Source organism: Apiospora kogelbergensis, assembly GCF_038363985.1.
Source record: "Apiospora kogelbergensis strain CBS 113332 chromosome Unknown utg000002l_segment0_segment0, whole genome shotgun sequence".
Classification (NCBI taxonomy): domain Eukaryota; kingdom Fungi; phylum Ascomycota; class Sordariomycetes; order Amphisphaeriales; family Apiosporaceae; genus Apiospora; species Apiospora kogelbergensis.
The window spans coordinates 1,735,410-1,756,824 of NW_027117419.1; the positions used below are offsets into that span (position 1 = coordinate 1,735,410).

Sequence of the window (21,415 nt, forward strand, 5' to 3'; positions counted from 1 at the left end):
GGGTGTACTGTAACCGCTGTCGCAGGTTACCTACCGACTATTAGTCGAGAAGACGAACCCTTTATCTGGCCCTGGCTCGTTGCGCCAGGCACGAGCCTTACGCAGTGCACATGCCGGCGTCGAGAGGTCACTGATATGGGGGGAAGAGGGCGTGTCAGCTCTCGAGACTGTTGGGCGTTGCAAGATAATAGGGTTCGACGATAGGTCCAGTAATGCTTGGGGCATGGAAAGATGTAATTGAGGAAAACATATAAGGCTATGGGATCAGAGAAGAAGCAGGATGGCGTGGAGATGTAGATCCTTAGGCTTTACAAGTCGAGGGTGTACAGTCTCGCATGGCCGGCCATGTGGGCGAGCCCCAATGTATGTAGGCAGGTAGACAGGCAGGGGTATTCGGTGGGCTGGAGTAGCCCGCATCGCCGCCGTCCAATCCTGGCTGTGGGCAGACCTCATGGGTAGGATGGATCCGTAAGACTCGTGCCACTGGACTGGGCAAGGCGGTAGGCAAGGGTCTCTTACAAGATGGCGCTCAGGGGGAGTCAGGGTAGCGAGGCAGCCGTCCCATTGTATGATAAAGTGACTTGTAAGAAACCAACGGCGGGGAGGCAAGGGGATATATACATATGACTGGGTTTTGGGTATGGATGGGATGGATGGAATCTTCGCCGAGGCATGAAGAGAAGTGACGCTGGCCGGGGGTACCTTACTCAAGGTGAACACGCGGAACCCCTGCGTGGCGCATCATTCTGGCGTCGTCGTTGATGAATTCCTTTAGATGGTCGGAGGTCTAAATCTGGACCTGCCACCTGCCAAATCAATGCACACGGATGAACCCCGAACGCCGCTGCATCTCGGAGTCTGGGACCCCTTGAAGCTTGGGTTCTCGGCCTACCATGTCAATTGAGAACATGCTTCCCGACTTACTCCTGGGAAAAGGCCACTGCTTGCCTGGATGGTGACGCCGAGAGAGATCGAAGCCTCTACATCCCATCCCATACATCCCACTGCGGCTGACCAGCAAGCGCAGCACACATGGATCAATCGGGTATCTGCACCGAAAGGCGGTACGTCCCCCTGCTTCGGCACTACTCTGCTACCAATGAGAACCGCACAAACGAAAACGTGCCCTCGGCTTCGGCCCTCTGGCGACGACGGATGAAGCTGTTGGCTGCAAGTCGGATTTCAGTCTTGACCGTTCTCCTAATTTGCTATGTATCATTTCGTAAGGCTTGGCCGCTCAGGCACACCCCAATACAACTACAAATCTGGCTGACCATGGCCGTCTCGTTGGGTGTGCTCACGCAAGACAACAAGCAGAACATGCAAGTAGAGTACGCGTCGGCGATTAGGACTGCGATTTCGCACAGTATGCGCTCTCGACTCATACTATAGATGTTTCTATTATTGTACAGATAACATCGGATAAGGTACTTTGTCAGCAGATATCTGCCGACACTAGCAAAACTCCTACAACGAAACTACTGACGTATTTGTCGAGGTTACTAATAATCATCCCCGTTTCAGACACCACCAACTCCTATCATTTTCTCCAGCGTGCATATTACGCCATTCATTTTCGCCTAATCAAGGCTCCGTATTGGACAGGGTCCCCTCTCTGATCGACAATGGAATCGTTTGCCCTGGCGGCCCAGCACTCGGGCACTATAAACCATGTCCACGCCATCCACCTCGGCCAATCAGCAGCAGGCGTTGCAAGGGAGATCCGACTGGCAGTGACGGTGGTAGTGATTGGATGGGTTGCAGTCACTGGCATCAAGGCCTTCGTCTCAGGTCGGAGCAAACCGTCCACTTGAAATTGGAAATTCAATAGGAGTATCTGAACACCACGTAGGCCACGGGAAAACACAAGAACATCATGTCTCAAAGGCCTTGACAAAATGGTACGTGAGCAGGTTGTTTATAACCGCAGCCATTACGCACAAGTATGTTGGTGCAGGAGCATGCGGGGGAGGACAATGTTCTAATCTAGAGATCCTGTATACTTTCTACCATGCAGTAATGTCTTCTACTTCTGCTTCGCCAAATACGCTAGACTTGGTTATCTCCCCAACACCAGATTCTGCTACCACCTCGCCCTCCTTCAGCATGATATCGGGTAAAACTTCGGTAAGGAAGTCCAAGATGTAGCGATTAACTTGCTCGAACTGCAGCAAAAACGCGTCGTGGCCCTCCTGGCTGACAATCTCGCTAAGTTTGGAATTCTTGATGTGTTGGGCAAGCTCCTGCTGCTCAGCAAACGTGAAGAGTCCATCGCTCTCGATTCCAAGCACAAGGGTCGGCTGCTCAATGAGCGCGAGCGCCTCCGCGATGGTGTCCGCCCGGTAGCGAGAAACGTCGTGGGTGTCCAACTTCCGCGTGATGGCAATGTAGCAGTTGCCATCGAAACGCTTGACGAACTTCTGGCCTTGATAACGCAGGTAGGACTGGGCAGAGAAGTAAGTTGTCGTGGGAACCGAGTCGCCGCCCGTGAGGCTCTCAACGGGCTCCTTGGGTCCCGAGAATTGCGGGTCGAGCGAGCTGACTTCCACCTTGGCCGATGGGTTATTGGATGAATCCTCGGCTTCCTTCGTTACTTTAACTTGCTGGAGCGATCCACTGCTAGTGCGCGATAGATTCGTACGCGTAACCGTGTGCCCATCGTTGTGAATGTTGAAGTGAGCCTCCGAGGGGGTGCTGGGGCGTGGCCTCTCACGAATAGTTTGGTGCCTTGCCGGGTCCGGGATGTTGCGGCCAAACCTTGCCTCGAAAGAGTTTCTGCTGCGGTACATCAACAGTGCCGACATGCGTGCAGCGCCGAGTCCGGTCACCGGGGGATCCTCAAAAGTGTAATACCCGTCGTCGTACTTGGGGTCAGCATAGATGCTCTGCCGCTGCGCTTCACCCCAGCTGATCCCCCAGGCACTGTGCCTGCTAGAAGTGGCGATGGGTACAATGCAGCGGACATAATCTTTGCCGAAATATGCCCACTCCAAAACAAGCATACCTCCCATGGAACCACCGATGACAGCCGCCACTTGGCGGACGCCTAGGTCGTCCAGTAGTATCTTGTGTAGCCTATAACGAAAGTCAGTTCAATACTAGTCGGCGCCCTCGACGCAGTGACTTACTTGACATCGTCCCGAACCGTAGTAAGAGGAAACTCAGGGCCATATCTGCCTTGGCTTGGGTCACCGTCTTTGGCGGTAACTGGACTGGCCGTGCCATACGGACTACCCAAGCTATTCAGGCAAATGACGAAGAATCTCGAGGTGTCAAAGGCACGGCCAGGGCCACCAAGCAGGGGGCCCCACCAGTCACTGACATCAGCACTCCCGGTCAGGGCATGGCAGATGACCATGGCGTTGTCTCGATTATCGGACAGCTTGCCGCGGGTGGTATATGCCAGAGGCACATTTTTCAGGGTGACTCCCGATTCCAGTGTGAAGGAGGGGACAATGGCGATCTCCTGGTCCGGAATCATGGCAGCATACGGATTCTCAGGTTGCTGCCGAGTTCTTTCTTGGAAGTATTCAGTCACCACACTTTTGCAGGCGCAAGACGAAACTCGGGATAGAGATGATTTGGAAGAGAGAGTGCTTCACCCAACGGCAGTAACTCACCAAATCGTGGCGCAGAGCCATTCGAGACGTTGCTGTCGAGTGCCATATTGAAATGCACAGCTCGGACACCAGTCTCGATCACGTTGTGAGTGTTTTTGTGTTTGCAACCGAAAAGCGAGATTCTGTAGATGGCCCTGTAGACACACACATGAACACGTCAGGTATCGATCTGGGTTGGAAAAACCGGAGGACGATCGCAGCACCTTATGTATTGCCTACTAAACGTCGAGGTAAAAGCACGCAATGAGTCAAGCCCACCATGTCTTTTAAAGCCACACCCCCCCGTGGGGCACATAACCCCACAGAATACATACGGCAGGTACCGTGGGAATGGAGCGATTGATTGACCCTTGAAGGACAGCGAGGCTGACCAAGAATTTGCACCTTACCTGTTTTCCTGCTTACCGTGCCTACTGTACTCCGTACAGCCTGCCTGCCTGGTTACATACAATCGCAGCTTCTTCGTTCTAATTCTCCACGCGAGCCGCGTCCAGCTCCATCCGGCTTCAACCTCAACCTCTCAGCCTCAACCTCAACTTCCGGCCAGTCGCGACTTGAGAGCATCTTCCCCCCAGCAGTGCTCAGTGCTGTTCGGCCATAATTTGTTCTGGACGACTGCTTGACCGGCAAATCATCCATGCATGGTGCACTCTTTTATTCAAGACAAGAATAGCTTGTCGCCAGCACTGTCTCCATACCCGTTTTCTTTGTTCTCTCTCTGCATTTAGGCCAAGGCTCTTTTTTCCCTCCCAAACCATCGATTGACGCGCGATTCTTTCGACACACCACCGAATGGTACTCAGCTCAGCGAGCGCAACACCCACAGCTTAGTTATAGGTCTGGAAGGGGTTGATGCAGCTTTCTCAGAGCTCCCGTTTGTCCCTTGCAGCCTAAGTATGTCTCTGTTTGCTATCGCGAAACTCGCATTGCGTCTTCATTTCTGTATGCATCTTTCTCCGGGCTCCTGCTGACTGACGATCCTGAAACAGAACCTGCGCGACGATCAAAATGCCTCCGAAGCGCAAGAGAAACGAGCCAGCTTCAGATGCTCCTCGACCGTCCCCCCATCGGCCCTCACATACAAATCTAGCTCAACATGATCGCGACGGGTACGAAGGAGGAAATCGCCGCCGGTCTGGTAACACGGGTGGTAGGACCACCCGATCAAGAAATGCCGAGCGACGCGATTCAACTACTTCGAATGGCCAGGCTACCAACAACCCCGGCTCCGTCACTTCTCCTGTCGCACGACCCACCAGTTCAGCATCACAAAAGGCGCTGCAGCCGATGAACATTCCGCCGCTCGCAACACCCACCGCGTCCATGGCTCCTCCTCCGTCTCCGGCCATGTCGTCAAACTATGCATTCGCGGTGCTGACAAGCCCTCGCTTGTCGGCGTGGAAGCAAACTGGCCGCCAAGAGGTTATTGACCATGGTATTGCCTCGAGGAACGACGAAGATGTCGAAGAAATCGCTACAATATCTCAAGAATTCACTCGCGCCGTCATGGAGAATAGACTCGACCCTAACGAGGCTGGCTCATGCATCAAGGAAATACTCGGTCCACAGCCTGAGACTGACGACAGCCAGGTGATGGATTTCACCTTTAATGCGCATGACCTCTTTGTTGACACAATCTCGATGTTCTTCGACACTGAGGATGAGGCCTCCAAACCTCGTTTCCGTGACTTCATTGTTGCTTCTGAAGTGTCACCCGATCTTCTCAGACAGGCGCTCGACGTTTCGGTGGCAGATAAGCTAGGCCTGGTCCGAAATACCTTCGCAAGGATGGGTATTCGCTATGGTACGAATATACTGTATCGCCAGAACAACTATAACCTTCTTCGAGAGGAATCGGAGGGCTTCGCCAAGCTTATCACAGAGCTGTACTGGACACCGCATAGCTTAAACCAAGAGCAGCTGACCAGAGCAGGTGTTGAGGCTGGATTTGAGCGTATCAAAGGCTTGATCGGCACATTTGACATGGATGTCGGCCGTGTCCTAGATATTGTCATTGACGTCTTTGCCTCGACAATGATGCGAACTTTCCGCTACTTCACTATGTTCCTCAGGGTCAGTTCATGGTGGCCATCGAGCCAAATCGAAAACTACGACCCTATCCTCACCGGCGGTCTTCCCAGATGGGCTTTGCCAGGCGCCTCATTTCAATTGACACCTGACGAACAAGCCGACATGGATCTCAAACGAGTGCAGCGCGATGCCGCTTTCTGGGATCGAGCTCGACAGGCTCACCTGGACGCCTTCTTTGAGCTCGGAGGTAGACGAGCCACCGATGCGGACATCGAGTCTTTCCTGAATGCCGCACCAAGTTCACGAGCGAAGACCGAGCTCGAACTAGAATGGATTAAAGCAACCAAGACTCTGCCTCCAAGTGGCAATCAGACAGTAGCCCAGCTTTTCGGGTTCAAGCTACGTTTCTATACCTCACAAGCACGAGATAAGGACGAGATCATCCCGGCCAATCTGTTTTACCTCGCAGCTTATCTGATTAAAGTTGGGTTCTTCTCCCTTCCTGATTTATATCCCCATCTGTGGCCAGAGGACGAGAAGATGGACGCAGTCAGGGAGAGACGTGCTCAGGAGCTTGAAGAGAAAGAGAAGAGAGACAGACAAGGAGCGGAGCCCAATGCCTTGCTAAGGGCTGGCGCGTTGCCTGACGATACTCTTCCCTCGTTGCCCACCCGTACTCGCGATTCCCAGGCTGCGAAATCTGAAACAGATTCTAAAGATGCCAGCGCAAAGGCCACCCAGGATGAGAGCCTCCCTGAACCAAAAGAGGTCCTCAAAGTAGACCTGGTTCAGCACCTCCTGCTGATTGGCGCCATTCCCGAAGCCCTTTTTATGCTGGGGCGCTTCCCTGGTTGACGGATGCCTATCCTGATGAGATCATTTCACCCATCAATCGAATTCTGCTTTATTCGATTGAGAAGGTGTTCCGAGACACGCGGCCAAAAGAAACGACGCCTATCAAATCCAACGCCTGCAAACGGGAGTTGGCCGCGGATCAATCTGGGGTCTCCAAGGGTAGCGTGAAGCTGACTGAACGGGAACCACCAAAACCCCTCAAGTGGCCTCACGCCAATGGCTTCAACAGGGGCCTTCCTTACGAATATTACCTTAAGGAGTGGTCGGATAATGTCCCGATCTGCCACACGGTTGATGACGTATTCACGCTCTGCGGCACTCTACTCAATGTCTCCGGCGTGAATATCGGAAGGTCACCTGCCTTGTTGAAGAAACTCACAGCCATTGGCGCTAGAAGTTTGCATCTAGACGCTTCGAAGTCGAACACCGACAGGTGGCAAGAGTTATTGAAGCGAATCATTGTCCCAGCCTTGAACCTAGCCAACTCTAACGTCGATGTTGTTGACGCTGTCTGGAATCTCCTGAAGCACTACCCGAGCCAGGTGCGGTATAATATATACGCCGAATGCTACGAAGGTCAGATTTCCAGAGTCCCAGCCATGACAAAAGCTTTCAAGTACGCTCGCCTGGACACTTTGGCGATTCTGAAGCGCCTGTCGTTACAGAATATCTCCAGCTCAGCCAAACACCTCGCCAAGGTTGCCTTATTTTCACCAGGCATCGTCTGTAAGGTTGCACTTGATCAGATCGAAGCCTACAGTAACCTGATTGAAGCATTCGTTGAATGTGCAAAGTATTTCACCGATCTTGGCCACGATGTTCTGGTGTGGTCGCTCATGAGCTCACTCGGTGGCAAGCAGCGCAGCAGGACCCAAGAAGGTTCCGTCCTTCTGACAAGCAAATGGCTGCAAGCGCTTTCCAAATTCTCAGGAAAGGTTTTCCGCCGTTATGGCAACATGAATCCGACCCCCCTCATCCAGTACGTCAATGACCAGCTCTCTCGCGGCAACTCGACCGACCTCGTCATTCTGCGCGAGCTGGTCACATCCATGGGTGGCATCGTCTCGGATATCGACTTCACTGATGCGCAACTGGCCGCTCTCAGTGGTGGCGAGGAGCTCAGGCGCCAGACGTTCATCAATCTAGGGGACAAGCGCTTCGAATCCACCAAAAGTGGCTCTCGCTTTATGAAAGCTTTAGTCCAAACCGGACTTGCCCCGCGGCTTTTGACAAATATGGCACAGTATAGACAGTCCGCCATCTACCACCTTTCGGAGAGTGACACGCACATCAAGTACATAGCGACTCTTATTGACGACTCTCAACAAGCCCTTGTCCAATATGTCGAGTTGCTGCGAAGCAACCTTCAGCCAGAAGAGTTTGATACCCTCGTTCCTAGCATTGCGGAGCTTATGACCGAATACGGGCTCGATGCAGACCTGGCCTTTTTGATTGGTCGTGTTAGCCTTGCCCATTATCTCACCGGCCCAGGTGCAGTTGGTTTCAAGGGTCAAAGACTCTCATCAAGCACACCTGCTGAATCCGCTGCAGATGTGGAAGGCGATATTACTATGGAGAGCAAAGATGATGTCAATAACAGTTTGGCAGCGCAACAGTCATCCGAGGATCAAATGGCGATTGATGGCCAAGACAACAAAATACCATCTGTGGAGGGTCCTCCGACTCCGAGCGCGATTTCTCAGAAGCCAGATCATTTCCTCGAAGTCCTTTATCCCATTATCCAAGCTGTTCAAGCTCAACTGCCACCTGATTTATGGAGCTCGATCAGTCCTGAATTCTATGTCCTGTTCTGGGCATTACAGACGAGTGACCTCAGCATTCCAGCCAGCAGCTACAACGCCGAGACTGTACGGATATCAAGGGAGTTGGACTTCCTCAAAAAGGACCGCAGCGATATGACCAAAAATGGCCAAGACAAAAACAGACGCAGACGTGACGAACTCACACAGATTGCCTCGAAGCTGACCACAGAAGTCAACCACGTTAAGGAGAGAGTAGGCAAGACGAAGGTTATGCTTTTAAAGTCTGCTCCAGCATGGATTTCAGGTGGTAAGGACAGGTCGAATGCGATTGCCGATGTCTTGATCGAGGAGTGCATTGTCCCAAGAGTGATGCTCTCCCCAGGCGACGCAGACTTTTGCCATAAGATGATCCGATTCTTGCACGACAACCAGGTGGCCAACTTCAAAATCACAACTCTATATGAGCGCTTCTTCAACGTCAACAGGCTCCGGACTATGCTCTTTGGCTGTAGTATTCGCGAGGCTGAGTTCTTGGGACGCTTCATCAAGCTTTCCCTTGGGGACCTTGCGAAGTGGCACAAGAGCAAGGATGCTTACGAGAAGGAAGCAACCAGAAACGGCAAGCACGCTGGGTTTGCTACCGCAGTTGACGAGGAGGGCAAGCCTTCATCTATGTTGGAGCATGATCACTTCCGGGATCAGCTTTGGGCATGGCATAGAAATTTATGCGCGGCATTACGATCTTGCCTCCAGGGAACTGAGTGGATGCACATCCGCAACGCCATTACCATCCTTAAAGCAGTCCTCGATTACTTCCCCGCAGTCGACTTCATGGGCAGACAGTTTATGCAACTTTTTGCAGAAGATCGCAGAGCGTGAAGCAGCTACCAAGAATGACGAAGACGGCCAGGGCCACCGTGTGGACTTGTCTGTCACGGCTAACACAGCTGCTTCGGCTCTGAAAAAGCACGAATCCAGATGGGTCATGGTGCAGGCGTTCCGATCCAACGTTGTAAGTAGTTCTCGGCCAATGGTTTTGCAATCAGATTCTAATTCTAGCCAGACCGGCGACACATCTGAAGACAAGAGAGCAGTGGATTCAAGCAAGCCACCAAGCCTCCGGCCCAGTGCGCCGGAATTCAAGCCTACGAGGTAAGTCGGATGTACAATTGAACAGTTTTTTTTATACAGATTATTAACCTTGCCATAGCGGTGTCGGACGATCAAAGACAGCCGCCGAGGACGAAGATGGCGAGGTGAAGGATATCAGGCCTGGTTCGGCAGCTTCGGCAAACACCCAAAGGAAAGACAATGAAACGTTGCCTAAGCCAAGTACACTCCCACAGAAGGCGGAGCTTGCTAGACCAGGTCGCCCAAGCACACCAACCACACGTCTGTCAACCCAGAGCCCAGCTCCTAATGCCAGGCGAGAACCGTTGAAGTCTTCGACTTTACCCAGCCTTCCCCCTGGGTTGCCGAGCCGACCTGATGTGCCACTTCCTGGTCATTTTAGGCAGGATGAATTCGCCCAAGTCCGCGCTGTGGCTGAAGGCGGCCATGCGCGTGAACACCGGGATACCAGAGAACGTAGGGATGTTAGAGAACCTCGGGATCCACGCGAAGCTCGAGAGCCAAGAGCCAACGAAGGCGCGAGACCTAGCCGTCCAACAAGAGACTCCTTCAGCAATGATAGACGTCCAGCGGATAGCCTCCCCAGGGAAGTCTCACGTTCTGACCGAGACCGGACCACGCCACGAACTGAGGGTCCACCTCGCTGGGAACCACCGGCTGCCCATGACAGAGAAACGCGTCCATCCAGGGAACGTGCAGCTTCTGCGACTGCCGCACGCCCCACAGAGTCGTCCCGTGGCCCAAGGGATGTGCAACCAGATACGAAATCGATGCCCCCTCCTGCCCAAGGCGAAATCCCTGGTCCAACAGTCAACCCTGAAAGAGCGCGTCTTATCGGGGCCGATACACCGGATCCGCTAGTCAATCCCGCTCGCGCCGCCCTAATGGCCGATTCAAGGACGACAGGCCGTCCATCGAGAGAGGAAAGTCGCGATCGTGGTAGCCGCCACCATTCTCCCGCGCGAAAGGCGGAGCGTCCTGAAACACGATCCGGAGAGCAAATTCGGGAAGATCGCCCATCTCGTCCGTATCGTGGGGACCATTCAACGCCTTCCAGAGATGACCGAAACGAAGTTTTGCCTTCTTCTGGCCACCGGGCGGATCGCGAAGGTGATCGTACACACCCGGAAAAGCCACGCGACATGGGCACTCTTTTCCAGTCAGCTCCATCGAGCGCCCGTGGAGAAACGGATCGTCCTAGAGCAAGCCAGCAGGACCCCAATTATGGGCGACTGAACGCCATCCCATCGGTGACAGATATGCCAACGCACGCTCCTGAGGGTCCACGTGGACGAGGTCGTAACATGCCGCGTCCGCCGCCGCAGAACCAGCAACAGCCTGTTCGTAGTGGTGATAGCAGATACCCGAACATGGATGCGCCCCAACGGGGAGCATCTCCCGAGAGGCACCTTCCTCCTACCGGGCCTGCGTCGTCTAGACCACGTCGCGGCCCGCCAACTGCTGCCACATCCGGAAATGCGCCCGCGAACTCCCCAGCGGCGCCCCCTGGTTCAGGCCCAGGTATCCATCCAGATCGCCTCAGGCAATTGGGCAGTAGTTCAGCACAGCCGTCTTCTCCACAACCGACATTCCCCGGTTCCGGGCCCAACTCTGTCGGTGTTCATCCTGATCGTATGAATCAGATTGGTGCAAACCAGCAGCCACCCAGCGGTCCGTCTCAGCACGGCAGGTCTCTGCCACCATTACAAACTCCGGACAGGGTTTCTATGCCTTCCGGCCTCGGAGGCTCTCGTCAGTCTTCGGGGCCGCTGCCTATCACCCCGGGCCCAGATAGAAACAACAGCCCGTCTGTGCCAACTGGTCCTTCGGGGTCCACTGATCGGGCGAAGGGTGGGAGCCGAAGACAGCTTGCTGGCATTAACAATCTCCTTTCTGGCACTGATCCAGCTGGGCGTGGCAGCAGCCTGCGGGGGCGCAGTTCACGCAGCAATCTTGCTGGCTCTGATGCTCAGGTACTTACAGGGGCCTCGCCCATATCAACTCCTGTGCATGAGCGGGGGCCTGAGCCTTTCGCAGATCGCGTAGAGCAAGGTGGCTCGTCTCGTGGTGGCGCAAATGGTGACGAGCGCTCAAGCCGTGGTGGCGATCGCGAGCGAAGCCGGCGTCACCATGACCAGTCGGAGCGCGTTACCCGCAGTCGTGATCAGAGCCCGAGCCGTGACTCGAGGTTGAAGGAGCATCGCGATTACCATGAGCGTGAGTTGGGTGCTAGCGTGCCAGGCAGTGGAGCCAAAGAAGGCGGTGGCGGCAGAGAGTTTTCTTCGCGGCGGTCTGGTCGGGAGTCTTCGAGTAATGCCCGTGACTCTCAATTCGGTGGTCGTGCTGAAGTGGTGGGTAATGGACGTGGTGACGGAGGACGTGAGTCTCGCCACCGTGGCGGCGACGGAGGCGGCCGCCACGAAGAGCATTCGCGTAGTGGTGGAGGCGGAAGAGGCGGCGGCCATGGGGGCGGAATTGGCGGAACCCCGCGGGGCGAGGACCATAGGCCCAGAGAGTCAAGAGGAGGAGGCGAGGACGGCGGGCGGAGCGGCCGAAAGCGCCGCAGCGATGAGGGAGGCTATACGGCGCCGACCCCCGACAGCCACAAGAGACAGAGACAGCGCTAGCAGCGTACGAGGTTTTACCCCACGTCTTGAAGAAGTCCACTGTCGACCCATGTATCACACATTGTACATCATGCGAAAGAGATCGAGAAAGAAGATATGCGGGCAAGCAAGCAAGAGAGGCGGCAGCATTTTACAGTCAGAGCAAAACAACCGGTCGCTACTCTTCAGCAATTGGAATTTCCTATAAAACAAATCGCATCATTTACTTCATCCGCATTGGTCCTGTTATTTCCTTTTCATTTTCTTCCGCGATGAAGACATTGCTATGGCGTTCAAGGGGAAAGGCAAGGAACACTACAGGGAGAACAAGAAAGTACCCGGCCGGCGTATTCAGGAGGCTTCTGGGAGTGAATTTCCGCACATGATATTTCAGCATTATCGAACCGGCCAGGCAGACAGGTTCCGGAGCAGCAGCATCAGGATCCAGCAGCCATCAAGCACTATTGACGAATGATAATCCTTTACTTATCACTTCTGCTGCCTACTACTAGCGGAGGCGCTTTCGCACTTTCGTCTTTTACTCGATCGAGATACCCCAACGAATCTGACGCAAGAAAGACAGAGAGAGAGAGAGAGAGACTCGAAGACGCATTGTGATACCCCACGCCTTTATTAAGGCGGCGATTTTATGTTCTTAGACTTCCGAATTTCGTAATTCCTGCATCGGCATTGTATACATAGGCACTATCGACAACCCAAATGAGTTTGGTGGTGACGGGGGTAGATGAGATGAGCCGCACAAACAAGGAAAGGGGGAGGCAGGAAGGTAGACTGTGAGATATATGGGGGGCTAATGGAATGCGTTCTTCGACGGCGTCTCATGAGCTGAGCGCTTTGTATGTGCCCAGCAGGGGGGGCATGGAAATGTTTGGAGCAATAGGGAGATGAACGGACTTGGTTGTGATATGTACTGAGGTAGTGAACGTGTTTCCCCCTTAATCCTTCAGGCAAACTTCAGAAGGGCGCACGCAGGCTCGTTTATTAGTATCCACGTCGTAGCTTCAGAAGGCGTGAGATTGGGAATCCCCGTGGGAATATCTACAACCTCTCGCATTATTCAATTGGGCCAAGCCGCGTTGCGTCAACTGATAAATTTTGATTGCTCAGTCACGAAAAATACAGCTTATACGAGTGTAGCATTGGTTAAGTACAGTGAATGGTAAAATAGTGATGGTATATAGCTTTTAATGCTGTCCTGGACGCCGAACTGAAGAGATCCAAATCAGCCAGCCAGATTATGGATCATTGGGTGGTATCTCGATGCGATAAATAAAACAAAGAAAAGAAGTAAAAGCCAAATTACTTCAACAACGTGTGAATGTATAGGGGCTACATTGGTATCGTTACAGCTTCGTCAAAAAGATATGGCGGGTATGCTTATATATTTGTTTCTTCGCCTCTTTTTCGTCTTATTAGTTAAAAAGCGCCGCCCGATGGCGGCGGCATTGGCGGTTGCGGCCCCCTGTCACCCCATAAGGCGTTCCCGACTTTCACCTGGGTGGATGTCCGGTTCGGCCTGCTGAAGCTGCCGTTGCGGTCCTTGCGTTGGTAATACTGCCGTTCGCTCTCCATGTAAGGAGTGCCACTCTGCTGCGGGCGCATGGCTTCGCCCAAATCGCCGTTATCACCTGGATACGGCTGGTATGGCTTGAAAGCCGAGTTGGGCGGTGCTGATGGCTGTCCATCGTGTGGATTAATTCCATCAAAGTACTCGCCCGTACGCGGGTCCCGATAAGGGGGGATACTGTCGTTCCTCCCTCGTCCAGTTGGAGACCCGGAGATGCCTTGGGCGTTGTCGATCAAGGCGGCATTCTCCTCAGGGATCCTCGTCAAGATCTGTTCGCCGGGTATCCCGAATTGACTTCGGCGGAACTCGCTGGCTATGGGCAAGTGGTCGGTGCTTTTGGTGCCCGAGTCACTTCCATAAGGCCTCATAGGATAACTCGTGTCGACACCCTCTGAGTTGACCTTGGTTGAGTAGCTGACGTCGTTGTGGCGCTTCTTAACACCAACAAAGAGCCAACGGATACCGCGACCAAAGGATTTGATTACATCCCAAAGATTCAAGGCGTCGAGTATGGCCATGAGGCCCATGAAGCCTCCCTGTGGCTTGCCGTGTTCGTTTTCCCGACTCCCCAACCCCAGGGCTGGGTCAGAAGGTGGGTAATATGATGCCTTGGCGCCCGGGACATACGGCTGATAGGGGAAAGCCCACAGATGCAGGATGGCAAAGATGGCCATCTCGAAACAGAGAAGCAGAGAGGGGATGCCAACCTTGAGGTCAGGGTAGGCCAGAACTTCATTGGGCTGAATAATGCCCAACGTAGATGTACCCACCGAGATGGCAGTGGTCTGCCAGAAAGACAGGAAAATGACCAGTTTGATGGCCAAGACCTTCAGGAAGGGCTTGTGCTCGGCCAGAGGCTCCTTCATCTGGATGTAGAATTGAATGAGGCAGTACATAGCAATAGTCACAGCTAGCGACTCAACGACGAGAACCTGTAGTAAACAGTAGGGTTAGAGGGCGCCTGCTCATGGAGATTGGAGGACACGCAAACTTACCCAGATGTGGGCAAAAACGGGATTGTTCGAGGTTTCGCAGTAACGGTCAAAATACTCGGTGACCACAGCGGTGATGGTCATGGCCACTCGGATAAAACAGTAGTGATATACGCCGATCCAGACGATGTTGAACCACGTCAAGCCGCTCTTCGGGGTCCTCCAGGCGCCGCGGTCGCCGCCGCAGCATTTGGCAAACCAGTTGATGGGCCACACCCAGGGTACCACGGGTTGCATGTAGCGGAAGTAATCCTTTTGGTCGTGCAAGTCGGGGGCGACATAATGGCACATAAGGGCAAAGAAGGAGGAAATGGCAAATGCTTCATAGCAGTCGCTGACGACCTGATAATAGACGGCATGCCAGTACTTCCAGAGGCACAGCCAGGCCGAGACGGAGTAGATGGGGATCATGAACAGGATGCGAATGATGTGCTTCTGCTCGCGGGGCTTGGTGTAGTTGAGGGCATGCTGCCATACCAAGAAGAGGCTCGTGATGATGGCTATGATGGCGCAGGCGCCTCCGATAAAGGTGGCCAGCCGGTGGAAAGTGAAGCCGGGGATGAGGTCTACTTCAGAAGTGACTGTACGGGAGAAACGCCAATACGGTGGTCAGCATCAATCATGTTTGTTCGTTTCCATTTTCTTCCCATCACTTCTGACGGGCTATCTTGGCGATCGGGGGGCGCATGCAGGACGAGACGGGATGATCGAGGCTTATTTGGAGCCAAGATGTTTTTGGAGGCAAGACGGTTGATAGCTGGAAAGCCAAGAACTTACCTCGCATCTCCTCCAGCGTGGTATTACATGTTAAATTCATCATGGGCGCTTGTTGTGTCGTGTGGCCGTCATTCGGCCGCTTGTTCTCTTCGCGCTCTCCCCCAAGTAAACCATTCGAAGCCAGTCGCGTCTACTATTCCGTATCCCTTTCCTGTCTTATCGTGTCGAGGGCGACGGTCCCTGAGGGCTCGGCACTAGACGGCAGCGCTCGCGCTTGCCACGGATCCCTCTCAGTCTATGACAATGCGGTGCCGTTTTTCGGAGGTCGGAATACGTGAGTTCGGCACGAGCACAGGAAAGTGCTGATGGGCGCAAACGGGCACTTGTTCTACTAATTAATAGTTGGGAGCGGCGGGTGCCAGGTGCAAGAGGGAAGCAGAAAAGTTGGCTGTGTTGCGACGTTGCGAAACGAAGGAGCGTCCTCATAAAACAGATTGTGCCAAGAGACAGAAACAGACTAGTTGGGCGATGGATGGATGCTATATATGTGACGGCATTAAGGAGATGTTGGGCAGAGAATACAGCAACGGGTTTGCCATGCAAAGATCACACTACACACTAAGTCGCTGCTCACACAAAGAAGTGGCAGTGCTGGAATGACGGTGTGGTGTAGGCGCTCTTTGCATCACCATGTCAGGTGCAGGTGCAGGTAGCGCAACGGGCGAGACAGCAGCGCTTCAGAGAGACGCAAGAGACGCAAAAGACGCAAGCGGCGCAGAGGCGCAGCGTTGTTGTGCGACGAGCCCACCAAGGAATCAGGCCGAGATTGCAGGGTTGCTCCTGCGACAGTGGGCAACAGCGGTTGACAGGGTTGGAGGGCTGGAGGGCTAGAGGGGCGGCAGAGGGGCTGAGGGGCCGAGAGGGGGATCCCTATGAAGTGACACGAAGCCCGACCCTTACCCTTAAGGCTGGCCCTGACTAGCAGCTCGAGCCTATCTTCCTATCCATGTCGGCCAGCATCGCATCATATCATATCCATCGTGTCAATCCATCAATGCATCATCTGTCCGTCTGATCTGACCTATAAACCTAAACCGGTCGCCTTCGTCCATCCCGTCCCATCAACCTTTAACCTTAGATTGGCACATCACCCGCCCACCATGTTGGCCATCTCCTTCCGTCAAAGCTGAAGTATGGGACGGGCGGTCGGACGTTCGGACGACGGCCCAAGAGGAAATAGAACGACCCATAGAAGTGTGCACCGAGGTAAAAAGAATAAATAGTATCGGACAACAACATCAATCTCCTCTCCGTCACCGCAAGGCAGACACGACGGACAGCATCGTCTACACACGAAATCGAAAAGGCGGCCAAGCAATTCTTAGCTCTTCGGCATCTACGAACCCTACCAATCTCTTGGGCATCCATCCCCTTCTCAAGGGACTGCTGGCACCGTTCACGCTTCTCATGATGCTCGCAGGGGCACTGATTGACGCAAGGCCATCGCGGGGTTTGAGACGTACAGTCGCTCACATATCAGCGAAGCGATGCAGTCGTGTGCCAGTTCGAGTCGAGCCGAGGGATGCTATCGCATGTCAGCACTGCATATGTTTGTTGGGGGCGCCTATTCCACAGCACAATTGCCCAAGACAAACGATGGAAGCCGGGCATCCGGGGGCATCTTCATGCAGGATTGACGATGGGGATGGGTGAGTAAGACAGCCGAGTCAGAATGCGGTCAGGGGTACAGAAACAAGACGTTTCCAGCTGCAGCCGATCTTGACTTTCTTCTCATACAAGCAGGGGGATACAGTGCAGGCGACTCTGCATGAACTACCAAAAGCAAAACTATCATCCGATCGGTCACTTACTTGCCTATCAGCCAAGAAAGGGTTGAGGGCGAAAGCCCCTTATTCGGGAAGGGGGATAGATAGGCTGGTCGGGATGAGGAATGAGGGGGGTGCCACGGAGCATGTCACAAACCTTACTCTGCCACATTAGAATTTCGGTAGGAGACGCGGGCACCGTCACGGGGCGTGCCGTCTCCGGGAGCTTGACGGCATCGCGGACTTCTCAAGCCAGCGATAATAGTCAGCCCAACAGCATCCATGGAAGCTGGGTCCACGCCGTCAAATCACGACCAACAAGGTCAGCCTTGCCACATGGTAACACCAAAGCGGCCACCTCAAGCAATGACTGTCAAATGAAGAAACAAGAAGAAAAAGAAAAGACCAGCCGGCATATGTCAGCCACCGCATCACGCCCGGCACTTCTATGACGCATTGGCTATGGTCCAAGAAAAAGAAAATGCTCGGTGGAACATCAGCTGCACCTGATGGTACACGAACGAAAAACATGTGAAGTCCTTTCAGTTGACATCTACAGGTGGGGGGTACATGGCTGCTGCAATACCTACCAATTACCTGCTTGCCATCCATGACCGGCTTGCCGCAAAATCACCTAACGAAACCAAAAGCCCGAACGTCCGGGTCGTCGGTGATGAGCCCCCGCAGTCGACCGAGAAGGAAACCCGCTCAACACATGCAAGTCATCGTCCATCGACACAAGCCGTGCTAGTCCAGCAGTAGTCGCAGTAGTCGCAGTAGTAGTAGGTGGGAGGCCTGGTGTCTGGTGCCTGGTGCCTTGCTCGCCGAGCCGCCGAGAGGGTCTTTCCCGGCCAATTTTTTGTTTCTCCTAGCTGCGCTAGATCTCTAGTAGTTGAGCTTGGTCTCCGTAGCTAATCTCCAGGAAATCGCCCCTTTATTTTAAACCTACCATGTGCGGGCATCGACGCTTGTCCAGAGCAATTTGGCTCGCTCCATCCAGTCTAGCTATATTCAAATGCAGAACTGCTTGCTAAGTACGGATCATCGTACGCCGGTAGGGTAAACGCCGCTGTTAGAAAGAATAGCCACAATGAATTCTTTATGAACATCCTCATCTTAAACCCCGAATTAGTGTCCTCATTGTCTTGATATCTTTTGACATAGGATTGGCGAACCACACGTTGCCCTAGAATCCTGACCTGGATAATCATGTCCGCCTAGAGAACCGTAGTCACTTGTGTTTAGCATTGGGCGATCCAGTATATCCATTTATGCTGCCAGATGTTGTAGGCTAGTCGATTATTGTGACTACCTTGCTTTATGATTATAATACTCCAGAATAGAGCGCGAAGATCATGTCAAGGGACATAATCAACTCAACCTTATGTCCGCAAGGGTGCTACACGCCCGTATGTACATGCTACATAACCTGCGAGAAACCTAAACGCCGTAACGGTCTGCCCTACTAAGTCCGCTCGTGATTTCGCTCATGCCCGCAAGCAAGCGGTGCCTGATCTCGGATACTCGAACAGTTCGTCAGCTTTCTCGATTTTCTCGCGCACCAAGACCAAGTGACTGAGGACGTTGCCGTCGTCATCTTATTAGCGATTCTGGGAACTAGTCCCCGGCATGGCGGTGGTGTAGATATTAGATTTCAGCGTTTCGTACAGTCCCCCACCTGAGAGCCTCGCTTCTCCGTCGTATATTTTGCCGGCCATTGTTTGCCATAATTGTGTCTGAACTCCCTTCTCTGTCCTAGAATTCCCAACTCTCCTTAGAACGCCGTCCTGGTATCTCAAAAAAATGCAGGTGAACCAAATTTGGACCCTTCCGCGTGTGTCGTGTGCGTCATCAAAATCCCATCTTACGGACCCTGGACTTGCCTGGGACAAATCATATATTTTTTACGGATGATCGCCGTCGGGGTCGGGGTTCGTTGTGCGGAGTACTCTTCTGGAGTAGTCTCTGTCGTCCCGCAGGGTATTGATGCTTTCGTGACTCTTGTTGTCGAAGCGGCCATAGATGTTGGTTGCGTACGGGTCCATGCGTGGATCATGAGGCATAAGTCGACTGTTTCTTCGGCCCATCGAATCGCCGTCCCATGTTGAAGCCATCTCGGTTCTCGGTGTACTCATCATACCAGCTGAGCTACCTCGCACGCTATTCTGGCGGTCAAGCAAGGCCTGGTTCTGCTGGCGTCGTTTCCTCCTAAGCAAGAAGAAACCCGCGATGGCACCCATAATAATGAGGCATCCTAGGACACCAACTGCCACACCAACTGCTGCACCAGTCGACAACCCTTTGGACCCGGATTCAACCTCAGGGGGTTCCTTGGTATTGGCACCGGACGATACTGGTGGCGGATACACAGTAACAGTTGCCACGCTAACACTACCATCCTTCGTTACTGTAGAGACGAGCATGCTTGGCGATGGTTTCGGTAATGGCTCTTCGGTGCTTGGGTCTGACGTAGGCTCTGGTGAAGGATCAGATGTAGGATCAGATGTAGGCCGGGGCTGTATCAGTTAGTAAGATGGTCGACGTAGAGATTCTACCTATCTCATGACAAAAGAAATTGAAGTGACCCCGGGGCGGGTCATAAGGAAATATAGTTGGTTGCATACAGCCGGCTTAGTAGTAACAACAGTGGTTAAGACAGGTGGATTATCATGAGTAGTAGGACTGAGGGTAACAGTATTCTGTATGGTCTCAGTTACGGTGCCCTGACATCTCACGCTTGTTAAGTAAGAGATCCCCCATACGGTCAATGTCGCCAGGAATGCACACAATGCAATCGAAAAAGCAGCATAAGACACAATGGCGCCACACCTGCCTACGCTTGATACACCAAGAAAACTGGACATGACCCCCGAGAAAAGCATAAAGAGAAACCAGCATAATACACGAATGTCAACTGGGAGAACTCACCTGAGCAGTTGTTACAGGCGGCGACGGATTGTCGCCTCCTTTGGTACCAGTAGGGTCTTTGCCGAGCGCCATGTAGCCCCAGACGCCATCTCCTCCGCAAGTATCATCGGGATAACCGGAGCATTTCTTATTGCATTTTGATGTTGAGACCGTGACGGATTTGGCAGGTGAGATGTCACTACACCAGCAATTCTGGCCTTGTATAACAGCGTAGGCAGAGCCCGAGCATGAATCGCGGCATAGGCCATCAGACATGTAGATGCTGCTGGCTTCAGAGTGTGTCAGTACTAACAGGTGAGGATGTACTGGAATATGGTAGAACTTACTTCCACTGCCCGAGCCAGTATTGATACTGGCGCAGTATGTCATGGGGATTGAAGCCCCCATGGACATCTTCCCCAGGGTCAGCAAGGTGACCAGAGTCAGTAAAGACCCAGTCGATTTAGAGTAAACCATGATTGGTTGTTAGAAAGATTCAATCTGCTACAACAGTGGTTAGCAGGAATCCACAAGTTGTATGAATAAAACCCCCCATTTTTCAATAATGGGCATAAGAATTGTGTTGTCGATGCGTAACGAGCATTGGATATCGATAATCGACCAGGTCCGGGCCAACTGGGGAAACATGTGCATGGGCCAAGCTGCCCAACTCACGCCTTACTCACAATCTGGTATCGCCAACCAAGTGTCGGGATGGGAGAGGCAGTCGTGCTGTAACACGTATATTTCACAGGTGGAAAGTGCTGCTGTCCCTGTCCATGACAACGTGTCTGTTCTGTGGCGGAGGATTGAAATGCACCACGAACAGCTCCTCGAACGATGGAGCTGGCGTCGTCCAGTACGGTTGCTGGGCCCGTGAGCTGGATGAGGAGGCCGGAGACCTGACTGTCGGGCGATGTCCTTCTGTTAAACGAGGGAGAAAGAACAGATGGACGGTCAAGCTTTCGACACACAGATTATGAGGTCTGTGGATGGGAGGGAGAGGATGGGAGGGAGAGGAAGGGAGGTGTTAGCTACTAGTAGGGAAGGGGAAAAGAGAAATCGGAGGGCTAGCAGAAAAGAGTGCCGCCGACTGAGACCCGGGTCTCGAAAATGCTAAGCAGGCAGGACGTGATTGGGCCTGAGTTGGGTAGAGGCGATGTGGAAAAGCCGGGAAGTATTGGAGACGAGTTGCTGGTGCAAGCGCCAAGAACGATCGGTGACGGGTGGGTTCAGAGACCAAGAAATGGTCCCGGATAGTATCCTTGACCTGCCTTGTCCTTGTTGTGGTGTGGGTGATGTGGTTTTTTTTTTTTTTTTTAATCCTTTGGCCTGCAGTAGTCGACCAGGGGTGGAGAGGAGAGAGAGACAAAAAGCTA

The 21,415-nt window shown here is 53.2% G+C and overlaps 4 protein-coding genes across 4 annotated transcripts; 1 reads left to right on the forward strand and 3 right to left on the reverse strand.

The window, feature by feature from the left end:
* Positions 1-2,006: 2,006 nt before the first annotated feature.
* Positions 2,007-3,666, reverse strand: PG998_003434 (uncharacterized protein; the record flags this gene model as incomplete). Its single annotated transcript, XM_066870252.1, has 3 exons — positions 2,007-3,075; positions 3,129-3,519; positions 3,621-3,666. The coding sequence occupies 3 exons, from the start codon at positions 3,664-3,666 to the stop codon at positions 2,007-2,009; spliced, it is 1,506 nt and encodes a 501-aa protein (XP_066734002.1).
* Positions 3,667-4,628: 962 nt separating this feature from the next.
* PG998_003435 (THO complex subunit 2) lies at positions 4,629-12,027 on the forward strand (the record flags this gene model as incomplete). The annotated part of the gene is made up of 5 exons (XM_066870253.1): positions 4,629-6,428; positions 6,572-9,091; positions 9,132-9,281; positions 9,333-9,421; positions 9,480-12,027. 5 exons carry the CDS (start codon positions 4,629-4,631, stop codon positions 12,025-12,027), a joined length of 7,107 nt encoding a protein of 2,368 aa, XP_066734003.1.
* Positions 12,028-13,443: 1,416 nt separating this feature from the next.
* On the reverse strand, positions 13,444-15,403 carry PG998_003436 (Transmembrane protein; the record flags this gene model as incomplete). Its single annotated transcript, XM_066870254.1, has 3 exons — positions 13,444-14,526; positions 14,590-15,167; positions 15,364-15,403. The coding sequence occupies 3 exons, from the start codon at positions 15,401-15,403 to the stop codon at positions 13,444-13,446; spliced, it is 1,701 nt and encodes a 566-aa protein (XP_066734004.1).
* A 3,630-nt stretch (positions 15,404-19,033) lies between these two features.
* Positions 19,034-20,513, reverse strand: PG998_003437 (uncharacterized protein; the record flags this gene model as incomplete). The annotated part of the gene is made up of 3 exons (XM_066870255.1): positions 19,034-19,645; positions 20,058-20,326; positions 20,384-20,513. 3 exons carry the CDS (start codon positions 20,511-20,513, stop codon positions 19,034-19,036), a joined length of 1,011 nt encoding a protein of 336 aa, XP_066734005.1.
* Positions 20,514-21,415: the final 902 nt, after the last annotated feature.